Below are 11,736 nucleotides of genomic sequence, written 5' to 3'. Positions count from 1 at the left end.
ATAAATTAGGTTTTTGTTTGTGTGAGTTCAGTGCAGATTGTTCAAGGGTACTATTTTTCTAAACAGGCAAAGAGTTTGACAACCATGAGGTTATTTTTTTGGAAAATGCTGTGGAAAATTCTGATGGAGAGCATTTCACTCTGGTAGGGTAACCTGACTATAATAAAAACAATCTGTCGTTGTTGCTGCCGCTGAGGAAATAGTGGACTGCCAAAAAAATTATTAAAGACTCTATTCAACACGGCTGTTTACAGAAAATCTCTGCCTATTATTAACTATATGCTTAATAAGTTCAGGATTTGAGGCAATGTCTGCTGGATGATGCTGTACATCAAGTTCAAAAACAGACAAAAGAGTCTCTTTCTACTTTTCAAGTAACAACCAATCCACAGTGGGAGATTTTAATTTAGAAAAACAAAAAAAACAAAAACAACAAAAAAAAAAAAAAAAAATGTCATGAAGCATCAATGCTGTGATCTTGTCATGATATTTGACACAAGCTGTGTTCCTCTTGTATTTATCTGATCTTCACTGCGGTGAAACAATAAGATTTTCCAATTCCTGTCTAAACCACGATTCACTGGAAGAAACAGTGATGTAAGGTAAATGTTGTAAATCTCAAGATTATATATATATATCTATATATCTATATCTATATCTATCTATATATATATATATATATACATAAACAAAATAAACTCAAATAATTTTGTGCATGGTACATTTAATTTTTGTACCTCAAATTTCACTTGTGGTGTGTTTAGTGCCACCCAATGGTTTCAGGGCTATTACCTTTTAATAGTTATTTTCAAACCTAGATCTCCATGCGTCCTTTTCTTTATTCTGATCTGTGGGTTTACTGTTGTAGCTCAACACTGTCAAAAAAAAACTGACATGCTTTTGTCCTGATTTAATGTTGAAGTCAGTGTAAAGTAAGGCCAACTCTAGTTGTATTTAAAGCTTTGTTATTCTTTATTTATGCATTCTTTCAGACCCCTCCACAGTAAATATTCCTCTCTCCCAAAATAACACATAGCACATGATGGTTGCCGCTGTTTATTTAGCTGCTGATTCCTCTCCCAGAGGAGTGTATTTATAAAACTATCCTAACTTTAGTGGTTTATAGCATCACGTATGAATTTTTATGTAACAGCTTTGAGAAAACAAGACAAACTTATTTTAATGGGCCCATTGCAGGTTTCTTTGACTGTATTGTATAGTTTCGAATTTTCTTTTGCTAATTAAGTAATTATTTTTTTGTATCTTGTAATTTTACAGACCAAATTACAGTTTTTCAGTATGACACTTTAACCAGATTAAATATTTTTTCCATTTGCTCTCAATGGGTTTATCACCGCACTCAAGTAATAAAGCATCCAGAAAGAGGTCAGATATGACGTGATGAAATGAAGGCAGCTGAGAGGCGCAGAGATTGTATCGGCTATTAAACACTGCAGACATCAGAGTAGTCCGACAGGTGAAGGGTTCAGCCAACATGCCCCAATGATACGAGGTAAAATAAACTCCACTTGCAAAGCTAATAAAAACTAATTATTACTGTGCATGCTGGTTATGCAGCAAACTCCTCATAAAGCCCTGAGGTTTTAGTAAGAACAGCCAAAGTCAGAAAACATGGTGTTGTTTGAATTATAGGACACAATTCACAGATTTCCTGTTTACAAAAAAGATATCTGAGGATATTTGAAGTTCAGATGTACACTGCCCCTGGAATGTGAACAATAAGAAGAGAAAGGATACAGCAATAACTTTCGTTGCACAGGCAGATATACTCTTTTTTTTTTACTTGATGAAAATGTTGTTTTCCTGAAAGGCAAGTGGACAGCCCTCAAGTGCCTTGGTGACTGGGTTCTGCTGTGCTCAGCTCGCACAGCTGGAATCCCAAGTTGAAAACAGGAACTACATGCAGCAGCTACAAGAGAAAAAATTTAACTCCGACAAATATATTCAGCTGTTTTGCATGAGCGTTGAAAGCTGTCAAAGATCATGCTTTAGCAGCTTTTTTGAAATGAACACGGACTCCCATCAAGGTTTGCCCTCCATTTTACATGAGCCTGACATTCTTTAGCAGAGAAAGATAAGAAACTAAGGACAGAGCGAGAAGAGGACTAATCCTTCAAACTATTTCCTTTCATTCTTTCCCAGAAGCCATTTGTTCATGAGTAAATACTGATTTTTAAGGCTAGACTGTGGAAACATTACATTTAAATAGTAAAAGAATACAGTTCGACTTTTGTGTTGGTTAGCTTGATGCCAAACATATTTTATAACTGATACCTGGTGATAACAAGATGTTTGGTTGGATCAGTATGCAGCTAGAGTTTCAAACACATTTCCCCACACCAGAAACACAAATAAGATCCCAAACACTCAGGTCATCATCTGGTTTCTGTGTTTATGCAGAGTTCCAGGGCATGACTGCAGATTACTGACATACCACTGACAGCACTGTTTATTTGTAAGTAATTCAACCTCAGTGTAGTCCAGTCTAATCCAAGAACCTGCTAAGACAATGTACTTGTTAAAAAAGGAAATGCTGTAAAGTGTTGGATCAAAATTAATGATATTCCGAACAAGTTTCAGGCTGCAAGTTATTATGTCTTGGCTACAAACATACAGTATGTTAGCGCACAGTAAAACTCAGAGTAAAACTACTAGCATTCGATTTCTAGTCAAGAAACTATGAGTCGTGTATGTGAACATGTGTACATGTTACGTACATGTTTGTTGTTGAAGTCTTTCCTAGCTAGCTAGTTAGCTTTCACCTACAAGTGCCTTTCCAGTACTGCTGCTAACAATAGACAAATGAGAGCCACAGATTTTTTTTTTTTTTTTTTTCCACTTTTACAACCTATTTATTTTATTGTTGAGAAGACTCAAAGTATCATACACTAATGCAACGTTTTTTGCCGGAAGTCATATACACAGCACACTGATGATTTTCCTCCACATGGCTTTGCAGGACCGATCAGTGAGAGTTATCCTCCACAGCTGAGGAGACGCTGGGTTTCATGTGCAGGAAAGCGTAGAAATTATTGGTTCATACTCTACTCTTGACAACAGAGAGTTAACATCCTCCCATAGGGAATGTACAGCATTTATTCTGATATGAGTCATATGTGAAAAAGATCAATGCCCAGTATTATTTCCTATGGTATGATCTTGCTAATTCTTCAACTCTTACTAATTAACTATGATCATATACATATATATATACACACACATATATATGTAGAGGGAGAGAGAGAAACACGGTTATGATGACAACACCTTCTATGCTAGTAAACTTCTGAAGTTCATTTGAAAAGTCATCACTACTGAGAGTGGCTTTTACAACTTAGTTGTTGTCATTTTTAACGGGCTGCTTCTCTCCATGACAGCAGAGCCAAACCACAGTTATCAAGTAGAGCCCCAAACAGGCAAGAAAATCATAATGGTACGCCACAACTAAAAATACCACTGACGAGGTGGTGTACAGCAGTGTTTTTGAGACATTGCTGCAGGAAAAAGTATCTTTCCACCGTGAAACATTTTGGTTAATGCTTTGCTGTCCACTTGACAGTGTCAGAGCTGCGGCGGCAGCTGCCTTCACGTCTTCATATGTGTCCTCAGGGCGGCTGAGGTGCTGTTCTTCATCCAGAGACTCGCTGATAGACGGCATGGGCGTGGACAGAGATTTGCTTCTGCTTACAGAAGGCCTTTTGCTCAAACTGAATCCTGTGTCTTTGTCTTTGTGGCCCTGTGCTGTGCCAACAGCCCTCAGACAGTGCATGTACAACTCCACCTCGTCATCTGAGTTGGACTCTTCTGAAGCACTGTCGCGGCTTGTTTGTTCATTTTCAGGTTCATCTGTTAAAATGTGCCCGGCTCCCTCTGCAGCGCGGGATTCTTTCTCAGCCTTTGATCGGTCATGTGTGACATTCTTGTTGCTTCGAAGATCCTCCTCCTTGTAAAGACAGATTTCATTCTGGATGTGTGGATTTTGCCCTTCTTCTGTATTTTCTTTGTCAATTGCTGTCTCATATGCACCCTCCTGCCCATTGCTCACCAGAGCATGTAAACCATCTTCAACCTTGTTTTGTATAACGTCTAACCTCTCCTCTAAACACTGCACTCCATCTCCTCTGTTCACTATTGTCATGCATGAGTCTGCATCTACAATCTCTGCCTCTCCTGCTTCATCAACCAGGATACCTCCTCTGTAATCTGGATTCTCCTCCTCTCCATTTCCCTCCCTTGGTTTTAACTGGTCCTCCCATCCCACAGTGGTTTCACTTTCATCGCTCCAGGCTTTATCATTTTTTCCCTCCCTCTCGGGCTCCTCTTCTTCTTGGACATGTGCCCTTTCAGTTTTGACCTCTTGTGTCTCAGCAAAGTGTTTCTGTAACTCTGTCTCCTCTTCTCCCTCTGTTTTCTCTGCTTCAGCTACTTCTTCTTCTGCAGTTGTCTTTTCCGTCGCTGTGACCTGAACATATTCTAATTCTGTCTCAACATTTGCCATATTGTTTGCAGTTACAGTCTCCCCAATTTCCCCCTCTCTTCCCCACTCCTTGTCCTCTAACCCCACCGCCTTGTCAGCCCCGTCCTCTTCCACTCCTGCAGCTGAGATCTCCTTCACAAATTCTTCTATTTTCATCTCTGCAGCATCGTTCTCCGTTGCTTCACTGTTCTCCTCCTTTAAATCTACTGGCTCACTCTTTTCTTCATTTGTTAATATGCTATTTTCCTCCTCTTCAACCATCATTTCCCAGTTTTTCCCATCAGAAACGCCCGCTGAACAGAAAGCCTCGTCCTGTTTTGAGACGGCAGCTTCCATTTCATGGTGCTCTGTGTTTTCCAAAGTGTCTTCATTATAGTCACTCATCACCTTGTTTGTTGTGGATTCAGCTACATCACCAACTGCCTTAATTTCCCACAGGGGTTTCGGTTCATTTTTGTATGAGCTGCATGTTGCTTTATATCCTTCCTCTGTGTTAAGAGCTTCCAGAGATGTCTGAGGTGTTGTTAAATCCTCACTGTTACAACAAGAAACATCAGTTTCTTTTACAAAGGCATTATTGACGGAGTTAGAACTCAAATCATGTAATGTTTCTGGTAGCCGATCCTCCTTTAAAGATATTGTCACAGTTTTACTATCGCAGTTCTGTTCTTCTCTGCTGCTGGTCTGTGGGCCTGACTCTTCTACAATATAGTGCTCTGACTGACTCTGAGAAGACTGAAGTGACAAAACTGATGTTTGCAGACTGAGCCTGGCTTCTTGTGTTTCACTTTGTGCCTGTGTTTCATCAAGATTAGTTTTAGATTGTGTACATGTATTCTCTGCGAGTTGGCAGTCTTGTGTTTGTGCTATGCTGTCCCATTGGAGGTCGTGGGTCAGATTGTCTTCCTGTGTTTCTCCCTGGAGATGTAAACTCTCAGTGGTTATTTGTAGATTCCGCAATTCTGTATTCACTTGTATGCTTACAGGCTCGGGATATTCCGAAGCGTCTCCCAAATGTTTTGGACCCTGAGATGAACTTGTAAATCTCCGGTCAGAATTATCAGTCCTATCTGGACCCTGCACGTCGTCTCCACAATTCAGCGCATCAGTTACCGTCACTGCGAAGGTTGTCTCCTCTTCTTCAGTGGGGAGATCATTGATCGCAACATCTAACTCTTCATGATTGTTCATTACATTTCCTTGAACCTTCTCATTGCTACTTCTAGCATCTGTTGGAGCTGTGCAGCTGGTCTCTTTTCTTTCACTGTGAAGATGTAAGTCTCCAGTGTTTAGTGTAGGCCATACGGGACGTCCCCAGTCACCTACACTCTGACTTTCACTTCCCGCTCTACCAAACACCTGATGATACAGCGGGGCCACCACAGTTCCAAATGTGAAGCCGTTGGCCTGGCTGATAGAGCTCACACCGCTCACTGCTGTCGTGTTTCTGTCATAAGTTGGGTCTCGACTGCTTTCCTCAGCTTTGCTCACAAACGTATCGATGTTTTGCTGCTCTGTAGGTACAGGTTCATCAGCTGAGTGTGATGGTTTGCCTGTCACGACCGTGACACTCTCTCCATCTGTTAATGTGGCAGAGTCAGCCAAAGTAATCTCACATTTCTCTGGCTCACTGTTAGCTGTGGAGTCATGTGCTTGTGATGTATCAGGCAGAACTTTAAGGGAGGGTTTGCAGCATGTTTTTAGAGATTCATGAAAAAACTGAGAACTTTCTGATTTGCCGTTTGCCTCAGAAAATAACTGCACCTCTCGACCTGGGTCATCTTGAGCTGCCTGTTTTATTTCTAGAGGGGCTTCTTCTCTTTCAGTGTCATTAGGTCCTCCGGCTCTTTGTTGAAAGTGCTCCTTCACTCGAGCCATCCGTGCAGCCTTTCGGCGACTTCTTCTGCTCCTGTTCTGGCTGCTCTCAATCTGTCCATCAACAGGGATAGATTAAGTTCAGCTTGCTCACACAATGGTGATGAAGGGTGACATTTAAAGCTGCATATTCAGATTAAATATTGTCTGCATTTTTGCATTAATTACTGAAACGGGATAGGAGCTTGCATGACAAAATATGAGGCCCTGAGGAAGCACTTAGTGTTCTCTAGATGCACAGGACATTATGTTACCATGATGGAGCAACTCAAGCTCCAGTTACGTGACATTTCTTTTGGAGGTCCACCAGGGGTCATGTTAACTTTTCTGCTCCTCTTCTACCTCATACGCTCAACATGGTGTCTTTAAGCTCCCTTTCATAGCTAATAATACACAGAGCTTAAAAATAGAGTAATTTAAATAATTTAAAACATTTTGCAAAATCAAATCAGATGACTTACCGTTAGTTTTTCTGATACTTGTGACTGAGAATTTGAGATTTTCTTGTCTTCAGCAGCATCTACTATGGACACATGCGGAGAAGGGACACATTTTACATCTACGTCGTATCTGCACTAACACATACATTTTGTACAATTTCACAATAAGAATCATTCCTTCACTTCACAATCAGCAAAATCAATATTCACCTGGTGGACTATTTTCTTGTGATGACGCTTCATTTGCTGAAATGTTGTCCACAGTGGAGTCGTTCTGACTGTGAATTAATACAGTTTTGATCAGTCACTTTTTTTTCTTTTTTTTTCTTTTTTTTTTGCGACTATCACTAATTAACAAACCACATACGGAGACGATGCTAAAATTCACTCATTTTGATTTAAAAAATATTTTTAATTTTGCTGATGGTGTTCATCAGTTGTAATAATCTATGACCTTATGTCAGTTTTCCCATTTACAGACAGCCTGAACAGTCAGACATCAGCAGTAGCATAAAGGCAGCTCCAGATCCCCATATAAATTAGTAGCCAGGCGATCCTTTCTTTTTCATGCAGAAATAAAGCAGTTCATGCAAAGCTATACAAGGTTTTAGCAAAGTTAACGTTGTTTACATCAAATGGCAGAAACTAGACAGTCCACTCTCCCACCATAACGGACCCTTCTCATAATCCAAAAAAACACCCCAGTCAGTCCTCACCTGACTGTCTTGAGGCAGCTTTTCTTGTTCACATTTTCCTTCTGTTTCTTTTTGTCCCCTTTCATTATGTGGTGACAGAAGAGCACATAGTTCCTGCTGTTATTGTTGGCCCAGAATGTCCCCACAGGAGTTTCGTACCGCAGACAAAAGTCAACTCTGACTCCCTGCTCCCCGAATGGTGGCACTAAGGTGAGCTTAAATGAGAAACAGTCCATCAGACCATCACTGGAACCAGGAATGTACTCTGCCAGGAGGTCGAAGTGGCTGGACCAGGAGTCCAAAGTGGTTCGGATATATACCGCCTTGTTGAAGGAGATGTTGAGGACGCGGACCACTCCTTTTAGTATTGTGGTCCCTGGAAGTAATTCGATTGATTCCAGTTCGATTTTCTGTTCCTGGACTTTGGCAAACAGCTCCTCTGTTGCCAGAGGAACAGTGAAAGAAAAGGGTGAGAGGAGGTACTCTTCTGTATCGTTAACTTCAACCTCAGAGGAGTCGAACCCTGGTAGTTTGGGTACATCCCATTTGTCAAACTCCTTCACTTGCACCAAACAGAGGCCTTTGGCATCTGCAAAGGACACTCTCCTGGAGCCGCTCAAGGGAGGCTCCGGCTCCGAGTCCTCTTCCGTGAAAGAGCTCCTTCGCCGTGGGATAGGAGAACATTTGGGCCTGATGCCGATGATCACTTCACCCTCATCATCGTCCACGTCCAGGGAGCTGAGGCCTGGGACAGCCAAGAGGTTATCGGCCCCAAAAACTCTTGGTTGTCCCACAAACTCCATGTAGCTCTCTGTGAGAGAGTCAGTGGGAAATGAACTGCTGCTGTTTCTGGCAACTGACATTCAACATGCTCTGAGTTAACAGATGGAGTCGAGTTACAGATGACATTGTTGCAAGGGCCAGTACTATAAATAGGCCAGAAGAGACTTAAGCTATGTACAGTAGTCTAACTTCATGAGGAGAATATATCAACCACTTGCCTCTTTAAGACTTGTGTGATATAATCTAAACTATTGCTTGATAACGATCTAACTTTCTTATTGCATAACTTGCTCAAGTTTTGTCGTCATCTGTCTTGTGTTATAATTTCTCCCAAGAGAGTTATAAACCTATTTGTAGAAGAAGCACGAGATTTACCACAAGAGCTATTTGTGTTCTGTTGCTTCTGGCCCATAATTCGTCACGCACACGATTTGAAACAGAACTTATAGTCTTTTCATAAACTGTTTAGGCCTCCAAACACAAGTTCCTTTGACCAGTTGGTGACTTTCTCAGAGTGATGCAATAACTGTGAACTCCTGATAGTGAGAAACAACCATTCCATGTGAGATTATTCATTTATCTGCTTATCCCATACCTGCACATGAGATTTATCAGCACATACCAGAATTATATGATTTATGTTTATGCATTGTGTATTACTTCCTATATTTATCTCACACCTGTGATAAAGTGGCCTATCCTGCCCGAAGTGGTTGGTCCTTAATACCAGAGAGTAGATAAAATACATACTTTAACAGTGAGTAAGAATGCTTAACTTTGACTGGTACACTCCCCTCACCTGTTTGAGAATCATATAAAAGCATGTAGGCAGAATAACAGCTTTGTCCACACTGTAATAAGTTGTAGGATCTGATATATAGGCAAAATATATTCATCGCTGTGCTAGGAGGTTGTGGTAAAAATAGACAATGCAGGCAAAGGAAAGAGGACACTTAATGGATACTTCACATGTTAAAGAAGAAAAAGCAAGATGCATCGTGACAACTGCTTCTAAGGCCAATGAGAGCAGCATAATTTCAAAAGATCTAGCGATGGTAGACGCGGCCCGACCCTATGACAGCATCGTCACCAAAGCTCCTGATAACACGATGAGCCCCTCCTCATCGCTTTCCAAGCCATCACTCTCTTACATTGCTCTCATTGCCAAAGTCATCCTGTCCTCCCCGTCCCAGAAACTCAACCTGGGATCCATATACAGAGCCATGGAGGAGCAGTTTCCCTACCTGAGGAGCCGAGGTCCAGGCTGGAGGAACAGCGTCAGGCACAACTTGTCAGTGAACGACTGCTTTGTAAAGGTGAGCCGCTGCGAGGATGGTCGGGGCCACTACTGGGGAGTCCACCAAGCTCACCTGACAGACTTCCAACATGGGAACTTTCGGCAGTACAAGAGTACGAGGAGCAGGAGGGAGAGGTGGAGGTGTGAAAGTGTGGCAGGGTTTCTGGCTTTGATGGAGACCAGTTGCTTCCCAGGAAGGTTCTGTGAGCGTGGATCAGAGTCTTTGGCCTGGGTGGTGCCACAATGCCCTCTACAGGAACCACGGAGGAATCAGATGAGTTCTTCGGGCTGGACCCAACTGTGCTATGAGCCCCGGAGCATTAGTGTGGGCTGGGTGCAATCCCCCAGCTGGATGAGACCTTACTACTGTCCAAAGATGCTGCCAGGCTCATATGGCAAGATTACAGCCGGGAGACGACATGAGAGTCAGCCTCTGACTTCCAGACCACACTGCTGGGAAACTAATGTCCCAGTACTGAAAGGCATGATGAAGTCGTATGACAGCAGCTTCTGCACACCACCTGCCGCATTCTGCTGGTGCAAGCCTCCAGTCATCAAAGAGTTAATAAACCCATTACCTTACAATGTCAACTTTTAATTTCATTTTTGAACAGCCCTGAAAGCTCAGACAGAACAACATGGAGGATTTTTCATATATCTGAATATATAAAATAAATGCATATTACTTTTTCTTTTTTTTTTTATTCTATACAAACTGGAGGAGAGGTAAATACTAATCCAGTAGGTGGCAGAAAGTTACCTTGATAACAATATCTATAATTCAGGCACTAACTGCTCTTGGGTTTATCCTTCTTTAGCAGATTTTATCCTAACAAAGAGAAGACGTATCTGGCCTCTTCACTTTCCCTAATATAAATGTACAGTACTTAATCATGGTAAGAATAGTATAATATTTGACACATATGTAACCTACATTATTGCTGTGTATGTTCATTAATCTATACTAAGATATTCTTTTTAAAAAATGTGAAAATGTGTGTGAGCAGAGCTATGAAACCCTTGATTCTTAAATGTCACCACGGGTTTAACTATTAAGATGTGTGGCCTTCAGTCCCCTCCAGCTTCGTTTATCGTGTATTTAAAAGAAACCAGGACCTAAAAAACACAAAAACAATAACCCATACAAACAAGAGCCAAATATACCAAAGTGTCTTGTGCAGAGTTTGTTCTGTCTTAGACAGATCTGAAGGTATTTCAGGTGTGGTTGAACGTCTAAACTCTAGGGTACACTGCATTTATCAGGAGCCTAAATAAAAACACTTTTATTTATTTTTAATACTGTTCAAATAAAAGTGCAGAAACAACTGTAAATAGCCCTTTGATAATCGTTTGACAGTTGTGTAGTTTCAGAGCTCTTTTTTGTTGTTTGAAACTTTCACATATTGCATATCTAAATAAAGTCTCAACTATACTCGTCTTCCCTAAAAGATCGAGAGCCTTTGTATTTTCCGTTTGAGACGGTAAACTGTGCTCGTTTTTTTTTGACAACGGGTTTATTTATATATTTTGCTGTTATGTTGTGTACGCCTATGAACATCAGCCAACACAAGCAATGCCCACATACAAGAGCAATTTCTGAAAATCAATCAGCTGGAAAAGAACAAAATCGAGCTCTATTATGCAGCTTCACGTCAAAATATATTGCAGTGTAAATGAAGTGTTAATTGATGTTAATTTGTGGAGGGTGTTTTTAAAAATGGAGTGATACATATATGAAGATTTTGAATTCTTTTGAGCATAAAATAATAATAATAATAATTAAAAAAAAAACATCAGTGGCTGATTTGATAACTGTGTTTTTCTGCTTCTCACATACTGGGCAGTCAGCTGCTGTTTTCACTGTCACATATTTACAGACTGACACTGGGACTCCTCCCACTCAGGTAGACACACAACTCTATCAGTTCTCTCACATCCTCAGTCCAAACTGCGTGACTTGGAGACACCAACTCTGCCAGGCTGCTCTGAGTTTTACTATTCTCCTCAAAGGTATGTAGCTTATATACAGCTCTGATGGACACAGAGGAGCTTTGTAGTACAAGACGGTGCTAAGACTTTACTTCTTGCAGGGCTTTAGGAGTTAATAACTGTAGTTAACTGCTTTTTTTTTTATTTTATTTTAGAGGT

The 11,736-nt window shown here is 40.9% G+C and overlaps 1 protein-coding gene across 3 annotated transcripts; it reads right to left on the bottom strand.

The window, feature by feature from the left end:
• Positions 1 to 957: 957 nt before the first annotated feature.
• Positions 958 to 8,369, bottom strand: ppp1r3ab (protein phosphatase 1, regulatory subunit 3Ab). Of its 3 annotated transcripts, XM_047595951.1 has the most exons (5): positions 7,530 to 8,368; positions 7,024 to 7,091; positions 6,835 to 6,896; positions 5,740 to 6,427; positions 958 to 5,655 (listed from the first exon to the last, which is right to left on the bottom strand). In XM_047595951.1, the coding sequence occupies exons 1-5, from the start codon at positions 8,309 to 8,311 to the stop codon at positions 3,356 to 3,358; spliced, it is 3,900 nt and encodes a 1,299-aa protein (XP_047451907.1). In that variant the 5' UTR covers positions 8,312 to 8,368; the 3' UTR covers positions 958 to 3,355. The 3 variants fall into 3 exon arrangements, with proteins under 3 accessions (XP_047451907.1, XP_047451906.1, XP_047451905.1); XM_047595950.1 differs by having other exon boundaries at positions 958 to 6,427; positions 6,835 to 6,893; positions 7,530 to 8,369; XM_047595949.1 differs by having other exon boundaries at positions 958 to 6,427.
• Between the last annotated feature and the right edge of the window lie 3,367 nt (positions 8,370 to 11,736).

This window comes from Mugil cephalus, chromosome 10 (genome assembly GCF_022458985.1).
Source record: "Mugil cephalus isolate CIBA_MC_2020 chromosome 10, CIBA_Mcephalus_1.1, whole genome shotgun sequence".
NCBI lineage: Eukaryota > Metazoa > Chordata > Actinopteri > Mugiliformes > Mugilidae > Mugil > Mugil cephalus.
Note: the sequence above shows the minus strand (reverse complement) of the source record. Positions and strands in the feature narration are given on the sequence as shown.